This window comes from Schistocerca piceifrons, chromosome 5 (genome assembly GCF_021461385.2).
Source record: "Schistocerca piceifrons isolate TAMUIC-IGC-003096 chromosome 5, iqSchPice1.1, whole genome shotgun sequence".
Classification (NCBI taxonomy): Eukaryota; Metazoa; Arthropoda; class Insecta; order Orthoptera; family Acrididae; genus Schistocerca; species Schistocerca piceifrons.
Genome location: NC_060142.1, coordinates 41,898,646 through 41,922,594, shown reverse-complemented (window position 1 = coordinate 41,922,594; position 23,949 = coordinate 41,898,646). Strand labels below are relative to the sequence as shown.

The 23,949-nt window shown below is 37.4% G+C and overlaps 1 protein-coding gene across 2 annotated transcripts; it reads right to left on the bottom strand.

Annotated features, from left to right (window-relative positions):
- Positions 1-1,463: 1,463 nt before the first annotated feature.
- On the bottom strand, positions 1,464-16,777 carry LOC124798586. 2 transcript variants are annotated; one of them, XM_047262049.1, is made up of 4 exons: positions 16,621-16,777; positions 16,268-16,349; positions 8,424-8,650; positions 1,464-1,670 (listed from the first exon to the last, which is right to left on the bottom strand). In XM_047262049.1, the coding sequence occupies exons 1-4, from the start codon at positions 16,681-16,683 to the stop codon at positions 1,491-1,493; spliced, it is 552 nt and encodes a 183-aa protein (XP_047118005.1). In that variant the 5' UTR covers positions 16,684-16,777; the 3' UTR covers positions 1,464-1,490. The 2 variants fall into 2 exon arrangements, with proteins under 2 accessions (XP_047118005.1, XP_047118004.1); XM_047262048.1 differs by having other exon boundaries at positions 16,268-16,462; positions 16,621-16,753.
- Positions 16,778-23,949: the final 7,172 nt, after the last annotated feature.

The following is a 23,949-nucleotide window of genomic DNA, read 5'->3' as shown; positions in this document are numbered from 1 at the left end:
TGCAAGCTGGTGGTGGCTCCACAATGGTGTGGGCTGTGTTTACATGGAATGAACTGGGTCCTCTGACCCAAATGAACTGACCAATGATTAAACGGTTATGTGCAGCTACTTGGAGACCATTTGCAGCCATTCATCAATGTCATGTTCTCAAACAACGATGGAATTTTTATGGTTGAGTATGTGCCATGTCGCCAGGACACAAATGTTCGTGATTGATTTAAGAATATTTTGGACAGTTCGAGCGAATGGTGTGGTCACCCAGAATAACTGACATGAATCCCATCAAACATTTATGGGATGTAATCGAGACATCAGTTCACGCACACAATACTGCACTGGAAACACTTTCACAATTATGGACAGCTATAGAGGCAGCATGGCTAAATAATTATGCAGGGAACTTCCAATGACTTGTTGAATCCATGCAATGTCCAACTGCTGCAATATGCCAGGCAAAAGGAGGTCTGACACAATATTGAGAGGTATCCCATGACTTTTGTCACCTCAGAACATATCAAAATAAAGTTACAAATTGTATACAAGGGAACAATTTAGTTCTTCTGATGAAATTTGAGAGTACACTACAAACACATGAGTCATTTTGTCATTCATCATATGAAATATGATAAATAGTGTCTGTAAAGTACGTACAAACAGATTGACTATGATTAGCTTAAATAGCTTGCCTATGTAGATCTTATACAGAATTCACAGCCCGTAACAAAATTTTTTGCCACTGGGGACTTATTAATGAACACCTATCTATCTTATGAGCTTAAACTTAGCTCCTAACTGTTCCCTGCAAACTCCATAATGATTCTACCACAATATTGTGGGTATACCATCCCTGGGATAAACGAAAAAATTGGAAAGTGAATCACCATAGGACAAAAATCTCAATGAGATGACAACACTTTCTGTTTAGAAGTCTAAGTCCTGCATTATCCATTTGTGGAAATGCTCAAGGAAATGTACAGTCCAGCAAAAAGCATGAAATTTTTTCTTGGTAACTTCAAATTTACATTGCGGTTGTTTTATCAGACAGTCTTTTCATTCCCTGTCCAGTAAAATCACGAACAATTGAGAACAACATGAATACACTCAGATTGGTAAATTTAACTAAAACAATGACAGATGCCAGTTTACATGATAAAAAAAAATCACATGAAGCCAAAATAATTTTATCATTTCTCTTAGACTAAGTGAAAAATATATCAACTGAGTGCACTTTGTTGTAACAATAATAAGTTTTACATCAAAGATTTTTGTCAGTATTTTTTAAGTGCATTTCGCTGTTCTGTGAAACTACAGGCATTACAGTGCTGCGAGTATAGGTTTGTATCTCCTGAATATGATTGCAAGATTTTAAAAGGAAAAAAAAATAATACTTAGCATTTTTACAAGAATATGCCTTTAGGTAGGAAATATGATTTCTTTATAACTTGGAGAGAAATAGAACTGCGTGTTTTTTGTTTTGTTTCAATTTATTTTTATGTACACATCTCGTCCTGATCTCCTGAAACACCAATCACATCCCCCATATGTGAAGCACTGTTATCAATTTCATCTGCAGCACTGTTCAATGTTCTCTTAGATCTTCTTGATTTCACTTCTGTCCACTCACTTTCCTCAGCATCCATAGCTTCTGGTAAAGGTTGCAGGTTTCGCATCTGTTGAAAGAAAATCGTACATAATAAACAGGTAAAACTGCATAGATTTCACATGTTACCAAATTCTGACAACCAGCACCCTCCTGCCTGGATCATAAATACTGGCAAATGTAAAAATGTATCTATAGCTACACTTCTGAAAGGTACACAAAATTTCCAACAAAAGGCAGCATAATGTGTTGCTTGGACTCAAAAATGTTTTCCAATCAAAATCATCATGTCATGTGGGAAAATAAAGGTATCAGAGGCAGGAAAATGTGGTGAATCTTCTGCAAAGAAAATAATTCCCAGAAAACATTACCTCTAACCTACCTAACAGATGACCTCTACTTAGCCTTTCTTGCTGCATTATTACTAAATTCTGAAACCAAACCTCATTCACAGTAACAAACTCGTAAGCAAAATCAATAGGACTCTACTTAAAACAAGTCAGTAAACACAAATATGCAACTCACACCCACAGGACCACTATCTATGGCTGCCAAGGCCAGACATCTGGCCTCAGCAGGTGGACACAGTGGTCGTGTGTGTGTGTGTGTGTAAGCCTACTTGTTAGACAGTTGACTATCAGCAACTATCTCCACTGTCTCGTGAGTAGCACTGTATTCTTTTCAGGACACTGATATTATACCACCCCGTATTTTCCATTGTTTGTATGAAATTCATTTCATTATTTTCCAGCATTTAAATAATTAGCCCCATTACTGAACAAACCATTCTTATAATTAATTTTTCACATAAAATGTACAGCACTCTTTCTTCTAAAATGCTTATGGTGTTAGCTATTTTGTGCAAATTTACATGGTAATCATCCAATATTACACTGTGGACATCAAAATTTCATCTGTGGTAGCAATGTTCGGGTATCCACATGTATTAACTTCACAAGAAGTAGGGTATATTTGTAACTCATCACTCATTCATTAAACCATTGCAAATAATGGAGCAATTTATTATAAACTTACTTTTCTTCATTGCTTTAGTACAGTTAATTATTTTAATTCTTTCTCCTATTCCAATAACACAGATCTGCGACTAAACAACTGCGTAGGATTTTTTAACATTTACTTACAGATTTTGACCTCCCAAAAACAGGAAAAATATTCAAAAAAACTCTATCACATAGATTTATATATATAAATATAAAAAAACAAAGATGAGGTGACTTACCGAACGAAAGCGCTGGCAAGTTGATAGACACACAAACAAACACAAACATACACACAAAATTCAAGCTTTCGCAACAAACTGTTGCCTCATCAGGAAAGAGGGAAGGAGAGGGGAAGACGAAAGGAAGTGGGTTTTAAGGGAGAGGGTAAGGAGTCATTCCAATCCCGGGAGCGGAAAGACTTACCTTAGGGGGAAAAAAGGACAGGTATACACTCGCACACACGCACATATCCATCCACACATACAGACACAAGCAGACATATTTAAAGACATATTTAAATATGTCTGCTTGTGTCTGTATGTGTGGATGGATATGTGCGTGTGTGTGAGTGTATACCTGTCCTTTTCTCCCCCTAAGGTATGTCTTTCCGCTCCCAGGATTGGAATGACTCCTTACCCTCTCCCTTAAAACCCACTTCCTTTCGTCTTCCCCTCTCCTTCCCTCTTTCCTGATGAGGCAACAGTTTGTTGCGAAAGCTTGAATTTTGTGTGTTTGTTTGTGTGTCTATCAACCTGCCAGCACTTTCGTTCGGTAAGTCACCTCATCTTTGTTTTTATATATAATTTTTCCCACGTGGAATGTTTCCTTCTATTATAATAAATATATATATATATTTTGCAGTATTTATGTTCATTGGTAATAAACCTATGTGGTTTTTTAACTTAGGGGGAAAAAGGACGGGTATACGCTCGCACACACTCACATATCCATCCACACATATACAGACACAAGCAGACATCCCCCTAAGGTAAGTCTTTCCGCTCCCAGGATTGGAATGACTCCTTACCCTCTCCCTTAAAACCCACATCCTTTCGTCTTTCCCTCTCCTTCCCTCTTTCCCGATGAGGCAACAGTTTGTTGCGAAAGCTTGAATTTTGTGTGTATGTTTGTGTTTGTTTGTGTGTCTTTCGACCTGCCAGCGCTTTCGTTTGGTAAGTCACATCATCTTTGTTTTTTGATAAATTTTTCCCACGTGGAATGTTTCCCTCTATTATATTGATAAAATAAACTTAAATTTAAAAAATTTACAATGTTAACTATTCTTTGTTAGCACTTGCAGGCTTTACTGTGAACTCCTAGGCGCCAGAAGCAAATGCAAAATCTTATTGTTCAGTTTCATCGTGTTGCGACAAGTCAAATGACAATTTGTATCTCGCATGAAATGAAGAGAAACTCTCAGTAGACATAATGCTATTCAAGTGAACAGTGCTGTTGTTTCTGTCTAGTCATGGCTACAAGAGGTTGTGTTATTTCTCGAAACAGTTTTTGTTATATCTGTGGTGAGCACACTATTGAAAGTCAACAGAGAAACATAACTGATTTTGTGAGGAAAGGTTATTTTGCTTACCTTATATTAAAACTTGGTGATCAAGATAAACCATGATCCCCGCATAAGGTATGTAGAAGATGTGAAGAAGATCTTTGTTTGTGATTTAAAGTTACGAAAAATGCATTTCAATTTGGAATTCCTATGATATGGCGTGAGCAGAAAAGCCATACCACTGATTGCTACTTCTGTTCAGTTGACGTAAATGGATTCAATTCAAAAAACAAAAGAAGCACAAGTTATCCTAACCCTGACTCAACTACACATCCGGTGCCCCAAAGCTCTGAAATACCTATCCCATAGCCACCTTCCAGTGAGTGAGTTGGAAGATGAAGTTGCATTACCTCCTCAGGGTGAATCAAGCTCAGATTTTTCTTCTTCAGACAAAAATGAAAGGCCTCAACTATTTTTTCAAAGTGAGCTCAATGATCTAGTAAGAGACTTAGGTCTTTCAAAAGACGCAGCTGAACTGTTAGGTTCCAGACTAAAAAATAAAAACCTTATATCATCTGACACCTCATTTTCATGGTACAGACACCGAGAAAAATAATTTTCCCAGTTTTTCTCAAAAGAAGGAAATTTAGTTTTTTGCAATGATGTGAAAGGACTCATGCATTGCTTCAATTTGCAGTATGAAGTATCTGAATGGTGCCTATTCATTGAGTCATCCAAAACTAGTCTTAAAATAGTACTATTGCACAATGGAAATATATCTGCATTGCTTCCGATGGAACATTCTGTGCATATGGACAAAAACTATAACAATTTGGCCATTATCCTCAGAAAAAAATCAAATATCAAGACCATCAATGGATGGTTTGTGGGGACTTCAAAATACTCATGATGCTTTTGGGTCAACAAGGCAGGCTATACTAAATACCCATGTTTCTTATGCTTGTGGGATAGTAGAGCCAGAGAACAGCACGGGACTAAGAGTGACTGGCCACCCCGAGAAACTTTAAAACCTGGAGAGAGAAAAATGTTATCAGTACTACTTTTGTATCACCAGAAAAGGTTTTGTTGCCCCATCTCCATATCAAATTGGGGTTGATGAAACAATTTGTAAAATCACTGCAAAAGGATGGGGATTGTTTTAAATATCTATGTACAAAATTCTCGAAGCTGTCAGAAGCAAAGTTGGCAAAGGGAGTTTTCACTGGCCTCGACATAAAACTTTTAACCAACACCCTCTTTGTGGAAAGTATGAATGAGAAGAAAAAAGAAGCTTTGGTATCATTCAAGGATGTAGTGCGAAAGTTTTTGGGAAATACTAAGGATCCTGATTACAAAACCATTGTTCAACGGATGCTTGCAGCATACAAAGCTCAAGGCTGCAAGATGAGCTTGAAGGTCTATTCTTTTTACACTCCCACATAGACAGTTTTCCTGAAAACCCGGGAGCTTACAGTGAAGAACAGGGAGAGCGGTTTCACCAAGATGTCCGTGATATCGAAAGACGGTACCAAGGAAGATGGGATGTCACCATGCTTGCTAACCACTGTTGGATGCTTAACCAGGAAACTACAGATGGAAATCAGAAAAGGACTTGGCGAAGTATCAAGGAAAAGAAGAAAAGGTTTCATAAAATACATGAATAAGTATAATATTGTTACTATATGTCTCAAAATAATGTTTCATTGGTTGTAAAAAAAAATATTATGTTTGATAATTTTGAATAAATGAGTGCTTTTACCAATTTTTTGTGTTTGAATTTGCAAAAAAACCTTATGTGACAGGAAAAAATAGACATCACTTCTGAAATCAGCACATTCTAAAACATGTAATTCAGTAAAAATATCTCATTATCTCATGCAGCTGACAATTTTTTTTTTTTTTTTCTTCTTCAGACCTGTGTAATATCATTGTTTAATGTAACCACATCATTGTGTGCCCACCATCCTCTGGTAGGAATCGAAGGTACTACAACAGATGCGGACTACATGACACGATTGCAGACAACTTGCATCCATTCATGTTTGATGTCTTCCCCAAAGGTGATGCCATCTTCCAGCAGGGTAACTGCCCATATCACAAGGCCACCAACAAATATGCTACATTGATTTGAGGAGCATGACAGTTAACTCACATTGATCCCTTGGCTGTACTGACTGCTCACATTCAAGAAAAAGCCTGTCAAACCTAGACAGCAGCAGAAATTTTGAAACTTTGTCATACCAATTGCACTTCTTCAGTTGACCCATCATCATGGATGAGTGCTGAGTGTAGCACAATGAACCCAAGGTAAAGGAACATAGCAACCAGTGGAAATATGGTAAATATACCACCAACAAAAATGCAAGGCCCCAACTATCATCAAGTAAGATGTAGCCAAGTTTTTGGGATTACCACAGTGTAGTGCTAACAGATTATGCTCATAGTGGGCAAAGCATCACAAGACCATATTTTACTGAAATCTCCTGCCAAGGTTACATGGGTTGGTGAGTGTAACGGGTAGCATGCACGGGACAGTCATACACATTGTTTCTTTGGGCTATCAAATTTTGTCCCAGCCCCATATTCTAACGTGGCACCCTCTAACTTCTTCCTCTATCCTTGGATGAAGAAACCATTATGAGGAAGACATTTTGAGCCAAACAAGATGATTTTGGAGGTGTAACATTTCCTGAACAGCCAAAATGCAGGCTTCTAGAGTCTAAGGTCTCTGCCTAGTCATCCAGTGTTGGGAAAAATGTCACACTAAAAGCCTATATCAGGGCCAGAGGCAGTTATGGCAGTGCTTATCTGCTGCTCGTAGGTTGGCAATGCAACAGTTTTGCATAGCCAGTGAGTTGATTCTTTGATGTAACCGATGAGAGGTGAGAAGAGAGGCATCTTATTTCTAGTGCCAAAATTGAAACTATTGTCTTCTTGCTGTTTTTTAAGGGTATTAGCAAGTTTCAAGAGAAATACTTTGTCATTATGGCAGTAAGTGCTACGAAGTCAACTAATTTAAGTGATTTATTCTGAATGGTGACATTCTGTGTTGGTGCATGTCTCGTGGATTAATTGCAGAGGCACAAAAATGTATCAAATGTGTTGGTGAAATGACTCTTTAACAGTCAAATGTTCGTGTGGATGAAACCACCAGGATGGCCAGCAAAACCTGCCACTTTCAATAAGTGGATTAATGTTTTTTAATTCAGTCATGGCAGAAGCTAGGTGGAGCAATGTTCATTAATACAATCGCATGTTTGGTATATTAATAAACAATGATCCACTTACCTTCTCACATAATGTAATTTAAAAAACTGATCTTGATCTTTGTACTAGACAATATTTGTACAGAATCTTTTAGTTGTACATTCTCTCTTTTTCAACTGAGGGAGGAAGGTCTCGTTCCAAAATCATATGGTTGTGGCAACTTTGTTTTGTGCCTATTTCTGTTGCCCCAATTAGATTAACATTATTTGCACACTGCTGATCACTGTATAGCATAAAATACATGACATCACTATAATCAGTTACTATACGCTTGCAAAACGGAACTGCAGAAAATGACCACCTCTGCAAGCCACTGTCACATTACACTTGCAGTTTTTGAAAATGAGACAGAAGAAGTAGTGGTGACCTATACAACTATAATGCTTAATAATACTAAACACTATCCACCCCATTAGGTTATAGCCTTAAGAATTGGGCCCTATGATAAGTTTGCACATATTACTACTTTTACGTAAACTGAGGGAAAAGCAACCATTCACTAAATTGGACTGATGCGCAGTGCCCAGAAGGACTTAACAGAAAACAGGACTTACACTAGTTTTCAAGCTCTTGAACTTTTGCTGTTGAAGATACGCATATTCATACACACAACAACAAAGACACCCAAACACACACTTCCACATTTTTAAGTAAACAAAACAAATAATTAAGTTACTAGTATACACACTTTAAAAACACAGTAGTATCATTTGTTAATTTCATTTACTGTCTCATTACAACATATCTAGATTTGAAAATTCAACACTCTACCAAAAATATAATTTAAATTATGATCCAAACATTAATACTTTGTAGAGGTAAGAAACTGAACCCTCCAGAGAGATTAAAACTGAGTGCCAGATCTTTCAATTCAAGATTTCTGCCTTCTGAATGGCAAATATTTATTAAAGTGTCCTGGTCTGGCACATAGTTTTCAGCTATCACAAAGGTTCATATTGGCACGAACTTCAAAGCAGAATGACAGTTTCATTTGCATTAATATGTTTTGAACTCTGACAACCATGCAGAAGAAGAACACTGCAAGTAGGTTTACCTTAACAGGAGCAGAAGTGTCTAATTTTTTACACAGCCAAAGCTGACAAGGTGGTAATTTACTCAGCATTTCCTTTATCTTGTCAGTCTCTCCTACTCTGTGATGTTGATAGAACCTCCAGAGTAGAGCACCAACCTCGTCAGGTGAGTTATCCTCACACACTGTTTGAAATAATGAATCCATGACTTCTGATAACACATCAGCCATTTCTTCACAACTGATATCATCTGAAACATACATACTGCATTTTACAAAGAGAGAGAGAGAGAGAGAGAGAGAGAGAGAGAGAGAGACGCCAACTTAGCAGGAAAAAATTATTTCCTTATAATTTTATAACTTTAGAGGTTATTGGCAGTCAATGAGAACTAATAATAAAGAAAAGCTTCACTTCCAGTAAATAAAAGCAACCAGTTTAAGAACAACAAGCAAGGAAAATAATAAAGAGAATCACCTAAAGTTATTACATTAACAATATTTTCTGTAACCAGTGCTGCACAGTTTGTGTGTACTTAACCCTCAAATGGTATGGTGCACATCAGATCTGATACCTCTACACTGCTCTACCATATTGGTGCAGGCAGTCCAGCCAGTCAGGAACCCTACTAGCCAGTCATGCGATGGCAATTGGAGTGACTGTAATTATTGCACAAGTGGTCTTGGCTTGCTACATGTATTCTGGGTCATATCCAACCCAACAGTACCACTAATGTTACTAATTTTACTACAAACCTTTTTTGTAGTTTTGATATGAAAATGGCTTGGAAACAACTGTTACACACACCTAAAGCTATTTTAGCTGAGTTATGTCACTGGGAGGATCCTTCATACCAAGAGGATGGTGATCCTGACCTGGAAGAGTCCATCAGAGTCTCAAAATGGAAGTCAGGAACAGTGATATAGAAAATGACGTTTTTCACTTTGATGATGTGGGTTAGAGGCACAGGAGTGAAGAAGGAACCGAAAACAGAAATTTTGGGTTAGGAATGGACGAGCAAACAATCTGGACTGACAAGCCTTTACATACAAAATATTCATGGGAACTCTTAATTCAAATGTGATTAGTCACCTGCCTGGACCTGAAGAGAAGGCACAAAGGATTACTTTATTTTGAGGTTTTATGATTGATGAAATGATAGAAAACATTGTTCATCATAATAATAACAAAATAGAATACCCAAAGCTCAAATATAGTGACCCCATCAATTCATTTTTACATTCAACAAATGTAACTGAGATAAAGGCTTTCATTGGTTTCTTGTTCATGAGGGGTGTCTTGAAAGATTCTGGCTTATGCTGAAATGATATTTTTTCCGAGGAGTATGGAGCACCAATCTTCCATTGTGCTAAATAGCAGAAAAGAGTTACATTCCTTCTATAAAATTTGAGATTTGATGATTAAAGTACTAGGGACTCGAGAACGGCTAACGACAAATTTGCTGCATTTCAGGAAATACGGGACACTCTGTTAAGTCATTGTGTTCAAGTTGTTGATATTTCTAATCTTGAAAGGGAAAGGCACACCAGACATGGACTTCATTTAAATTAGCCAGGAAAAAGATTACTGAGTGATGAAATTTGTAAAATTGTACTGTCTAAGTATAAAGATGTTAGTAATAGGTTGCCATTAGAACATTATTCAAGCTCAGTCAGTCAGGAAAGTAATACTTTTTTAGATTAGAAATATGTACCCATAACAACTGCACTGAGAATGCTTTACAAAGTAATTGTAAAACAAGGTCCCTAGCACATAATACTCGGGAATACAAGCAGAAATTAGGGAACTTTTATACTGAGAAGGATATTTTAAGTGTTCTTCATATCAATGTACAGTGTCTGAGAAACAAAATATATGAGCTAGAGAATTTTCTGGAAGATTTTCCATCTGATATTCTATGTATTAATGAGCACTGGCTCTCAGAGGTTGAAGGAATTCTCTATGTTCCATCTGGGTTTGAATTAAAAACAGGTTTTTACAGACAGAGACTTGGTCATGGAAGTGTCTCAATTTTTCTAAGAAGTAATAACACCCAGCCAGTGGGACTGGTGGGCGCGGACCGCAGAGGGAACACCTATAACCGCAGCGGACGGAAAACGGAGCAGCAACGCTCCAGCAGGTCGCAGGGAATGGGCGCGGACCACAGAGGAAGCGCCTGCAGCCGTTGGAGGAGGGGGAAGGCCATAGGCATAAATACTGGACCAGGTCCACTCGAGGAGCAGCCTCAGGTCGCACCTGATGAAGGTCACGAGCTACGTGACCAAAATATCGTGCAAGTACGACGCTGATATCCGGCAGAACACCCGACAACCCAAGATGTCATTAGATCGCCGGGAAAGCCTGAAGAGTTACAATAATCATCTAGACCATCAGTTATTGAATCTAGGAACTTTCTGCTTAGCACAGTCATTTGAAGTAGCAGGTGTTCTTTTCTCAGAAATTAAGCTGATTCTGATCTCACTCTACCGAACCCCAGACACAGACAAATAAATTTATAACCCCACTGGGAACAACTGACACAGCATCTACTGAAATACAAGAATTTCAATATAATTTATCTAGGGGATATTAATATTGATGTCTTAATCCCGTCAAATGCTAAGACCCAATTATGTAATATTTTAAGATAAAACAACTTCTATCTGATTAATGATCAACCAACAAGAAAGCAGTCTTGCCTAGATAATATTCTCACCAACATGGATTAGAAATTCATTTTCATACGGAGTTGAAGATCCACTCATCTCTGACCACAGTGGAATCTGGATTAAATTTCCAATGACAAGAACCGTGCATTATAAAAGGGAACAGAAAACGTTCAGAATGTTAGGGGAAAGGAACATAGAAAAACAGATTCATTTTAAGGGAGATGGACTGGGAGAATAAAGTTTTAAACTGTAAGAATGTAAATGAGGCCTTTACAAACTTTTTATCAACACTTAGTTTTAATATTAATAAATACTGGCCAAAGATAACAAAGGTACTAAATAACCAAAATAACTTGAAAAGGAAACAGAGCTGCAAATAGTTCACTCCAGAACTTGCAGCCCTTAGGAAGGTTACAATCATCCTTCATTTTTTTTAAAAAAAAAAAAAAAAACAGGGAAACCAGGCAGATAAAGATAGGTATACCAGGGCAAAACAAGTCTATAGAAGGGAAATAAAAGCAGCCAAGATAAGAGCCAATGAAAATTTTATCAATAATTCTAAAAATAAGTGTAAAGCTGCCCGGGCAGTTATAAATAAAGAACTAGGAAGAAAAGAAAGAAAGGAATCAGTGTCTATTGCACCCAACATACTTAATGAGTTCTTTGTAAATAGTGTTAAAAACACTACACCCACTGACAATCTCAAGTTAACACATAAATATAGAGTGAGCAACTATACTGCAGGTAGAGCTAGGGGATTAAATTTTAGTTGAAACAAGTCACCCCTAGAGATGTGTCTAAAATAATTGCAAAATTGAGTAACTCCAAAACCGAGGATTATTACGGTTTCTCTAATGCGATATTGAAACAAATCTCAGACACAATATTGTTAACGTTAACTTATCTCATAAATTGCATCCTTGAGTAAGGAATCTTTCCAGGTAGTTTAAAAATGACTATCACGGTTCCAATAAAAAGAAAGGGGACAGAGACTGTCCAAATAACTACAGACCAGTTTCGACTGTCCTTATTTTATCAAAAGTCATTGAATATTGCATGAAAACACTACTATTGAAGTACTTTGAAACGAACAATTTATTTAACAATGCTCAGTTTGGATTTAGGACAGGTAAATCAACCATTAAAGCTGTAGACAATATCATCAACGAGATTGTTACCAATTTCGAGCTACATTTAATACTTGTATTACACTCTTAGACCTCAGTAAGGCTTTCGACACTATTTCCCATGAGATCTTATTTCCTAAGTTAAAACTATACGGAATAAAGGGCTCACAGTTATCACTAATAAAATCGTACCTTGATAACAGACAACAAATGGTCGTAATAGAGAACCAACTATCAGACATGCTCAAAATTGAAACCGGAGTTATTCAAGGATCAGTAATTGGCCCATTTCTCTTTCTAGTGTATATCAATGACCTCCCACATAACTTGCCAGACAAATCAATTCTATATGCTGATGACGTCACCTTAATAACATCAGACGGAAATCTGGAAACTTTACAGGACAAAAATACAGACATGGTAGAAAACTCCACCACATGGTTGCAAAGCAATAAATTGGTCTTAAATGGCAATAAAACAGAGACAATATATTTTCATTTGAGTAAGTTGAAACCAGAAGGGACGGCAGATACATCTGTCAAACTGCTAGGAGTTTATTTCAACCCGAATTTGAACTGGGGCGAACATATGTAACAACTATGCAAGAAACTGTCCAGAGCAATTTTTTTATTGTGCAAACTTAGGACTTGTGTCAGTAAGAGCCAAATGTTAGAGGCATACTATGCCTTTTTACACTTGCACCTGGTCTATGGAATAATACTTTGGGGAAACTCTTCAGGGGCTCAGCAAGTTTTTAAGGGGCAGAAGAGGGCAGTTAGGGGTATAAAGGGCTTACCCGACAATGACTCATGCAGACCAGTATTCAGGAAGCTGAAAATAATGACTCTCTCTGCAATATTCATATACCACTGTCTGACAGACATCAAAGAAAATCAGAGTAACTTCACAGTAAGGGGGGAGGTACATTCACACAACACAAGAAATAAACATTACATTGAAACTTCCTGGCAGATTAAAACTGTGTGCCCGACCGAGACTCGAACTCGGGACCTTTGCCTTTTGCGGGCAAGTGCTCTACATTACATTGACACGTCCCAGGTAAGGCTAAAGAAAACCCAAAACTGCCTATAACACTGAGGGAAATGCCAGTACAGCAACTAGGGAAGAAACTAAAAAAATGGCTGATTCTGAATACAAACTACAACATTCTGGAATTCGAAGAAAACTTGAGACACCTCCAGAATGAATGACGATTATAGCATGTAGTGGAAATATAGGCGGTATCATATTCTGTGAAAAATTTGATCCAAGGAGATGTATAACTGTAAATACTTTTCTTTTCTGTATATTTTTTAGAAACTAATTGGTACCTTAAAAAAACCTGTATGTATGTATTGTATTGTGTTTTGGAACCTATCCTTGTATTTTTTGACGCTGTCTATTACAACACTAAGTTGTTTAACGTCAATAAAAATTGGATTTTATTTGCAGTATTATTAATCACCAGTGTATCTGATGATGGATGAAACATTAGTAAGTTTCCATGCTTGATGTCCCTTCAGAGTGTTAATACCATCAACACCTGATAAGTATGGTCTAAAAATAATTTCATTGTGTGACACCACAATGTTCTATTGCATTTCAGACATTGCATATATTGAAAAAGAACAAACAAGAAGGATGAATCATTCATACCAACTCAGTATGTTCTAAGACTTGCTGACTCAGTGACAGGGAGCAATCAAAAGTCAACAACCAATAACTCCAATATTTGGTTCACTTCACATAAGTTGGCAGAGAAACTGACTGAGAGGAAACTTCCATTAGCTGATATACTATATAAAAATAAGCATGATATACCACCATCCATGTTATCAACAGCCGCAACTGGGACTGTAAAGTTTGTCTATCACAACAAGAAAAAGTTAGTTTCTTTCATCTTTAAAAAGAACAAATAAAGTTATCCTAATGTCAACAATGCACAAAAATGGAACAATAAGTGATGACTCGAGCAAACCAAATGTTTCTGAATTCAATTATCTAACAAAGGCTGGAGTGGACATGTTGGACAAACTTTGCAAAGACGAAACTACCAAATGGAAAACCCGAAGGAAGCCATGGAGATACTGCTTCAGAAAGTAATATGAATGAAGATTCATTCCCAGTATGCGCATGGGCCACGTATCTAGAAAATGTCATGTTGGGTTTGACCAAACCCTTGATGGGAAAAAGAATATCCAACCAACATATTTTGAAAGCTCTTCATTTGATAACTGCTAAATTGTTAGGAAAAAAGAGGAACAATCCACTGTCACACACAACCTGAATTTGCAGATAAACTGAAGAAGATGCAACTTGTGCAATCCTTTGAAAGACAGAAATAAATTAATTTTGTGTCAAAGACAATTCATGCATATGTAGAGACCATACATTAAACATTACTGTCCATTAGGCATGCGACTGATGATTCTATGAGGAAGCAGAAATATGATATTTCTATTCTATTTCTGGAAACATTTCATTTTTTTTCTTTATGTTGCTGTGCGTTTTGTATAAAAACAGGAATTGTGTTTCACTTTGTGTAGGTGCTTTGATGACCACTAAGGGTTGATGATTTTATGTTATGCCTACAAAAAGGATTTCTCTCATGTAACAAACAATCAGTAAATTTTATTATTCAATCATATTAGGGCCTACATACTGTGCACCTATATCCACAATGAGTGAGGTGGAGTAGTGGTTAGCACACTGGACTTGCATTCAGAAGGACGGTGGTTCAAACCCGAATCCAGTCATCCTGAGTCATGTTTTCCGTGATTTCCCCAAATCACTTCAGGCAAATGCCAGGATGGTTCCTTTGAATGGACAAGGCCAATTTTCTTTCCCATCATTCTCTAATCTGAGCTTGTGCTCCACCCATAATGACCTCATTGTTGGCAGGACATTAAACTCTAACCTCCTCCTCCTCCTCCTCTCCTATATCCACACACACCTCATCACAGATAGATTGGGTTGGATCCGACTCAACCATTCCATCTACTTTGTCTCCAACCACTGTACCACTTGAGTGTTACAAAATGGCCTCACAAGGCCATCAAAAGCTGCTGTTATTCGCAAATAAACATTACAGCTCCTTCTAGTGACTATGTGATGCCACACCTTAAACTTGTTACATTAACATCTACAAAATTTTAGAGCTAATTTACAGTAGAATAACTTAAAAAGAAGTAGACTGAATGCACCACTTTATGAATAGACCATACCTCTCTCAGTAACCACATTTCCTTCCCAACAACAAGGTTTTCAACATTATTCATTCTTTACATTCAAAAGAGCCCATCATGAAGGACAATAGTAAGAAATGTGAAACAAAATTCACCAAGTGAAGCAACAACAAAGCAAGTAACATTATGTTGCTGCCTCGTGAATTACATCAAACACATGTGTGTCATATTGCTAGTTTAGTATCTACGTGACCATGTACATTTGTCACAGATAACTAGTTCTGTATCATACGAAAATAGCCTTGTTTACATTTGCTACTTGCAATACAGGTTACAGAAATTGTCAACTCTTCAACCCATAGATTTAGGGCCTATCTACCTCATCAAGGTGGCTAATTAGGTTTGTTTTCAGTGTTTTTTGATTTTCCCATTGTTCTCAATTGCTCACTTCAAATCAGATTGAAGAAAACTTAAAGCTATCTAATTTCCATATACATAAACCGAATGGTTCTGTCTAGATGACGGAGCAAAATTCAACTCTTACCAACTCGTCAATGGTGTACGCAGAGTTGGTCACAAGTATAGAATGGTGAGTGAAATTCTGCAAACTAAGACAACACCCAAGTCTTCATATGAACCTAATCGTCAAAAAGATATTCAGAGCAAGAAGAAAAATGTTTCAAATGGCTTTGAGCACTATGGGACTTAACATCTGAGGTCATCAGTCCCCTCGAGCAAGAAGAGTGGAGGCTGTGTGTCCCACATAAAGCATACTTTTGATCAGTATATACACGATCACGGGGCAACTATGACACCAGAAGAAACACCAAAATAGATATTAATAAATTATACAATCATCTTTTTTATTATTGTGATATTGTACACTTACCGTTGGCAACAAAGGTTTCTATTACATAGTCCACCAAACTTTGTGCCGTTTCACGTGTCCCCATTCCATGCTCCACGGCAAGCTGTAAATAAAAACTTACGTCAAAGAATTTAACGTTTCTTAAAGCGTCTTTCAGCCTGACAGCTGCAGTATGTTTCATGTGAGAAGTTAGGCGTTATTACTTCACTGTCACCCCTGCATTTACAACAGCAACGCATTAGCAATGATACAGCAGAATTTTGTCAGTGATTCAAAAAAGTAGACACCAGCTATCTTATCACTGCGTGGTTTTAGTGCAACTAGAAATAACACAAAATTATTTAGAAATAGACAGAAACTAATTTTCTAACTACCTGCAATGCAGTCCAGTTATTTAACACGCTTGTCACAGCACTCCTAAATATATCTGATTCCATATCTTCCACACTTCAATCCCCTATTTACATTCATATACACATAAACATATAATCACAACACGCACGCAGCTGGACTGCAAGGAACTTTACGCTACACGGGTGAAGACTTGAAGATATTCCAACAACTTACTTCCAGGTTTTATAATGCAAAGATAAACCATTTAAAAAACAAAATACGTACGAATGCCGCGACTCCACAGGCAACGAAGCCTCTGTGTTTTGAATTTATAGTTGAATTTTAGGAAGTCTTTGTAATAGTATGTGGTACATCACCCATAATCACCACACCCCTAGCCAACTAGCCTGTGGAAACATCGTACTGGATCACTGTAGTGTCAGTGCATGTCTGCCACAATAGTCAAAAGCCACTTTATTTATTTATTTAATTACTTAGCATTCTTGTATCTCATCATTATAAAAATTATATGGGATTTGTCATACATTGTCGTCAAACAGCGTTTGCAAGGTTAACAGAAACTTTCGGGACATAGCTTTCAAAATTGCGTTAGCTGAAGTAATTCATGAGGTCGTTATTGTAGTTGTGCCGATTTTAGTCCAAGAGCTTGTTTCTAGGATCTCCACTGAAGATTGGTTTGATGTAGTTCTCCACATTGGTGTTCCCTGTACGACTCTTGTTCATCCGTGCGCGATTACACAGACAAATATCCTACGCCCATTTGTACTTGCTTACTGTATTCAAACCTTGGTCTTGCTGTACATTTATTATCCCCCATACTCCCATCGACCAAACTGACTGTGATGCATCAATATGTTTCATATCAATTGATACCTTCTTTCAGGCAGTTATACAATAAATTTCTTTTTTTTCCCCAATTTAGTTCAGAAAATACTCAAAAGTTATTCGATTTACGCATGTAATCTTCAGCACTTTTCTGAAGCGCCATAATTTAAACCTATTCTCACCTGTCTAAATTGTATGTCACAGGCGTACAGTCACTTATATATAAGACTGCACGCTAAAGAAATACAGCATGGTACAATGAAAAAAGACTTCCTAACATTTAAATCTGTATGCATTCAATGTTAAAAAATTTATTTTTTCAGAGATTCTTTTATTTCAGTTGTCATTCTTCTTTACTTCCTCTGCCAGCAGTTATTTTGCTCTCCAAACAACTCATCCATAACTATTAGTGTCTCATTTATTTACATTTCTTTTTGTGTGGAATCATCAAGTGATGACATTTGCAAAATACTTATTATGTATGATGTTAATTTGCATTACATATGTTTAACAAGGCTTTATACTGATTGTATTTATCTACAAAGGTTAATACATAATACTTACTTATACTGGCCACACAAACTGCAGCCTATCCTTGGTCTCACTCATTTCAGTCTTGCACACCTTCCTATCAGCTGCATCTTCATGTCTTAGACCCAGTATCTGTGTGTATCACACAGTATTATCCTTCCATCTCATTCTCGACTGTCCTAGTGGTCTGGTTCCTTTGGCTTCTCTTTCCATCATTGCTTTTATTACATCTTCTCACCTCTCCTCCCCATATGTCTTTACCATCTGAGTATTTTAGTTTTCACACTCACTACAATGACAGGTAATGTGTATAATTGTCTGAGTTCTCTGTTTTTGCTTATTCTCCACAGTTCGTCTTCTTTCACTGGTCCATATATTTTTCTCAGTACATTATTTTCAAAAGTCATGAGTTTTTCTCTGTTATGTATTTATTTTTTCAGGATCCCTGTGTAATTTGCATAGCACACTATTGGTTTGATAATAGTCTGATATAGTCTTATTTTTGCCTGCCAGCATATTAACTTATATCTTATGATGTTATGTATAGCTCCTAGACATCTTCCCCTGGCTTTAATTCTTGTTACAGTCTGTTGTTCAGTAAGGTTTTTTTGGTTGATATTGATACTGAAGTGCATGAATGTTTGTGCCTTCTTTATTGTTAGGTTCTTATCATTATATAGTTTTGTCCTAATTGAGCTCTTCTTTCTGTTACCATGAACTTCGTTTTATTTTAATATATGCTTAGACCTACTTTCTTAGCTTCTTTCATCAGTACAGTTTCCATTTTCTCTAGGTCTTCCATACTCTTTCCTATCACCATAGTATCATCTGCAGAGGCCAGAACATTTTATCTTTCTCCCTTTGGTAACTATGGCACATTATTGTGTTACTCTCCTCATGGTGTTGTTGAGTGACAAATTGAATAGGGTTGGTGATATAATATCTCTCTTTCTTACTCCTGTTTTAACCTCAAATGTTTCTGCACTTTTACTTAACGCTTTGATTCCATCACACTCATTTTAATGTTGTTAGCATTATCAGCTTGTACGGTATTGTATAATCTGCCATTATCCTCCACGTCTACTCTCTGACTATACTCTCATATGCTTTATTGAAGTCTATAAATATACAGAAGGTATCCTGCTTGTGCTCTCAGTTCTTGTTTAGTGTTTGTCTTAGTATGAATATGTCCGCCCCCGGTAGCTGAGTGGTCAGCGCGACAGACTGTCAATTCAAAGGGCCTGGGTTCGATTCCCGGCTGGGTCGGAGATTTTCTCCGCTCAGGGACTGGGTGTTGTGTTGTCCTAATCATCATCATTTCATCCCCATCGACGCGCAAGTCACCGAAGTGGCGTCAAATCGAAAGACTTGCACCAGGCGAGCGGTCTACTCGACGGGAGGCCCTCGTCACACGACATTTCATTTCAGTATGAATATTTGGTCAGTTGTTGACTTACCCTTACGGAACTCTGCTTCCGCTGTGTCTAATATTTCTTTAGTGTATATCTATTTAGTGTATGAGCCTGTTCCACATAGTTCTTGATGTTGTTTCATAGCGTGTGCATAGTAGAGATATGTCTCTATAGTTTTGTGTCAACATTTTGTCTCCCTTCATGTATATGGCATATACAGCAGCAGTTTTCCATTCCTCTGGCATTACTTCTTTCCTCCACACCTCTTTCATTAATTCGGCTAACCACTCATATGCCTTGTCTGCCCCTCCTTTGATGAGCTCTGTTGATATCATGTCTATATCTGCGACCTTCCCATTTTTCAGTCTTTTTATTGCTTCCTTCAGCTCTCTCAGAGTTAGTTCTTTGACTAAAGGTTATATGTTTTGATTGTTTCCTGCTTCCTTAAGCTCTCTCAGAGTTAGTTGTTTGACTAATGGTTGTACTTTCTGATTGTTTTCTGCCCTGTCTTCTTTATCATAAGTGTCTAATAGGTTGTTCAGTAGTTCTTTGTGGTATCTCATCCAGTTCTCAACACTTCCTTCAGTTGTGGTGATTAGTTTTCCATTCTCATCCTTCATTATTACAGACTTAGCTCTGTACTCTTTTCTATAGCCTCTCAATGTCCTGAAAAACTGTTTACTATTGTCCTGCCTATAGTCCTCTGCTTTCTCTGTCTGTTTATTGATGAGTGAATTTTTTCTCTCACCTGATTCTTCTCTTCATTTCTCTCATGGCTGTCCTGTATTGTATGTGGTTTTCAAATTTGTTATTGCTCATCATTGCCTGTCTGGCTGTCTTCCTGGCCTGAACTGCTTTTGTATATGTTTCATTGAACCATAGTTTACATGTGATATTGCTATTATTGTTGTCTCTTAATAGTTTCCGTGCTGTCTCCTTTATAACTGTTGTTATCTTGTTCCATTTTGTATTGATTTCTTCATCTTCTTTCCTATCACTTTTGTTCTCTAATCCTGTGAATCTGTTTCTAAGCTTAATCTTGAACTGTTTATTTACCTCCCCTTCTTTTAGCCTACTCACACCTACTCTCTGGATTCTTTTGCCTCTGTTGCTCTTACTTGGTTGTTGTGGTAATGACTGTTTCATTTTTGTTAGCACAAGAGGATGGTCTGATCCTATCTGAGCCCATCTCAGTGTCCTATCATCTGTTACTGCCATTTTATGTTTTTTCTCTATCGACGCATGGTATATTTGGCTCCTAGTTAGCCCATGTTGCTTTATGTATGCCTCAAGGGGAAATGATGTACTGACTATTTCCATGTTTCTAGCTGTGGCAAAGTTGATGAGCCTTGTACTATTATCATTTGATTCAGCGTTCAAGCTAACATGCCTATAAATGGTAGCCATTGGTGTTCTTGTCCTGTTTGGCATTTAAGTCTTCCAGCACAATTTTGATGTCATGCTGCAGTAATCTATAGCACATCTGATCTAAGACGTCATAGAAGTCATCTTTTACGATTTTCTCCTTGTCCTTAGTTGGGAGCATGGACACTTACTAATGGGATGTTTCTGTATTTACCTTGTCCGCCCCATTAGCTAATGTTCAGCGCATTGGATTGACACGCACGGGGGCCTGGGTTCGATTCCTGGCTGGGGTGGGAGATTTTCTCCCCTGAGGAACTGGGTGTTGTGCTGTCCTCATCATCATTTCATCCCCATTGTCAACGTGCAGGTTGCTCAATGTAATGTTGCACTCAATAACACCTGCACTTGGCGGCCGAACTTCCGAATGGGTACTTCCAGCCACTGATGCCATACGATCATTTCCATTTTTGTATTTACTTTCGATTTTGATGTAGCATATCCTTTCATTGACGTGTTCTAGTGTCATAACGTTGACCATTATTTCATCATGTACCACAAATCCTGTCCCAGATATATGATGACCATGTTTGTTTCTGCTGTGTATGACTGTGTAGTTTCTCTCTCTCTTCATGCCTTACCCCGGACATAATATCTCCAGCAGGGCTGTAATATCCATCTTGTACTCTGTTTGTTCTCCATCAAGTATCTTTGTCTGTTCTGCAGTGTATAGAGCTCTTACATCCCATGTTTTTATTCATAGTCCTTTATTTGTATGCTTAGGTCACTTCCCGTAATATCCATTCCAATCCAAGCCTGGGTGTGAGTGTATAGGAGCCCTCCATTTCTTTTTTTTTTTTTTTTTTTTTACAATGTTGAATGGTTAGTCCAGTGATTAATCCTCCCACTTTATCCACGCTTGGACTGGCTGGAAGGCTATCTTCCTCCCAGGAGTGATTTTAATATACAGAATACCATTTAAATAAATATAAGTGTTTTGAGAAGATCCAGACTACATAGTAAGGTAATAGTTTCCATGCATATTTGCAAATGTTTATATCTGTTTCAAACTTACAGTTTTTGCTGTCCAGTACAGGTTGTTTCATAGTATAGTGCAGTGAATTTAAGGACTTTAGAATTTTTTCAGTGAATGTAAGAAAATATTTTGTTTTAAATGCACCTATAGTATCAGCTCTCATAGACACTAGCACGTTGAGCATCAGATTTATGGGCTGTTGTCTATGGTTATTAATTTTGTTATTCATGAGCTTATAGCCATGCTTATTACTTCTGTTGTGTTGTAGTTATGTGTTTCTTGACATTGGGTGTGTCAGACTCATGGTTTACAAAAAAAAGTAATGAGTCTATATATATGAAAGGAGCATGCAGTGAGATATTAATTGTAATAAAGGCATCATGACAAGTCTCCCTATACTCCAGATTATTTTGTGGCATTTTCACACGTATATCAACAACACAACACAATAGTTCTAATCTGTAGCTTATAAATGATAAAGTTGTCCCACAGTATACTGTTTTCATTGTTTTATTACATACTATTTTGGACATGTGACTAAGCAAGTATAATGCACTGCTTATTTTTCTGCATGAAAAGTTAACACGGTTCTCCCATCAAAGATCGCCATCCAAGTGAAGACCAAAGAATTTATAGTGTTAATTGTCTGCATAGAAAATTTCATACAATATTTCCTACACTGGTATTCTGTGACATGAGTTGCCTGCTTTGAACGCCAATGTCTGTGATTTTATGGCAGGGACATTTAGAACCTGCTTAGTGAAATATTTAGTCACATTCAATGTCCTATGTGTTGAAAAATGTATTACCTCCTTCTGAGAGTTGTCAGATCACATAATTCTATGGAATAGGAGATTGCACAATATCATTTACGTACTTAAGGAAAAACGAAATTTTTCCAATATTGTTTCTGTGAATTACTGTTTCTGGCAGAGACCAAACGTTAATTTGTCTTACCCATACTCTGATCATTTATATTTGCTTATTGTTTATGGTTTTTAGGCCTGTAGACAACAGTTCAAGAGATTCTTTTCTCATGTTACATGCCCTCAGGTACTGTTAGAGCAATGCTGTGTTGACCAAATTGAATGCCTTTGTGAGACCCAAAAATATGCCCATGTTATTCTTCCACTCATCCATACCATAACAGACTTTTATTAAATCTGACAATAATTGATATTGGTCTATAGTTTGATACTTCTTCCTTTGATCCTTTTTTAAGTATTGGTCTGACAGAGGTCCTTTCCAGTACAGCAAGAAGTATTCTTTCTTTGATGCTACATTTGATGAGGTATGTAATTGGTTTAAACACAACATTTTTGAATTCTTTAATTACTGTGCTGAAAAGCAACCGAGTGTTTCTCTTTGTTAGCTGTAGTGTTATTTTGATTATATCTATCATTTATTTCTTCAAGGTCAAAGCCCGTATCTGTTAGGTACAGTGTATTGAGCTGCTAAGCTGACCTGTGTGTGGAATAATGATGTTTGGAGAGATAAAATGCTTGTTAAGAACGTTACTTTAGTATCTCCACAGGTATAACAATCTCGCTATAGTACACAGTCTGCACAGATGCTTCAGGGGCCAAAGGTAGCTCGATAATAGCTGAGGAACAGAACAGTGTGAGAGAGAAATGAACTTGCCATGCTAATTAGTCTTCGGTAAGAAAAGAGTCTGAACCCAGGCAGAGACAGGCACAGGAATAACTCATTATGCAGATGCACACAAGGTGTGAATCCCGAGGTGAGGTCCACAGTGGTTGACCTCTGCATTAACACTAGCCCACCTGGTCATCTGCTGTTTGCAGGTAAACACTTCTGCCACCGAGTCTGGCCATACTATGTGTCATGTGCACCCTCCATGGATGGTTTCTGCACTATTCTTCTGTGCTGCCCGTACCAGCTTGTCTGCCTCCATTGTGATACTGGTGGGGATACTAAAATTACAAGCAATGTTTTGGTCTTGAATCAGTTGACCTTCATGTCTAATATTTTTTGCTTACCCTTATGTGTTTTTACATGTTTTATGGACTTTGTTAATGAGTTCCAGGGTTGCACAGTTTACATTTTCTGATTGTGCTAAAGATTTGCTGTGGAATTATTTCCTAAGATTTAGGGGGTCTGATATGAAACTTATGCTTGAAAATCGTATACTTTTCTTTGAAAATGTACAGCCCAGATGACTT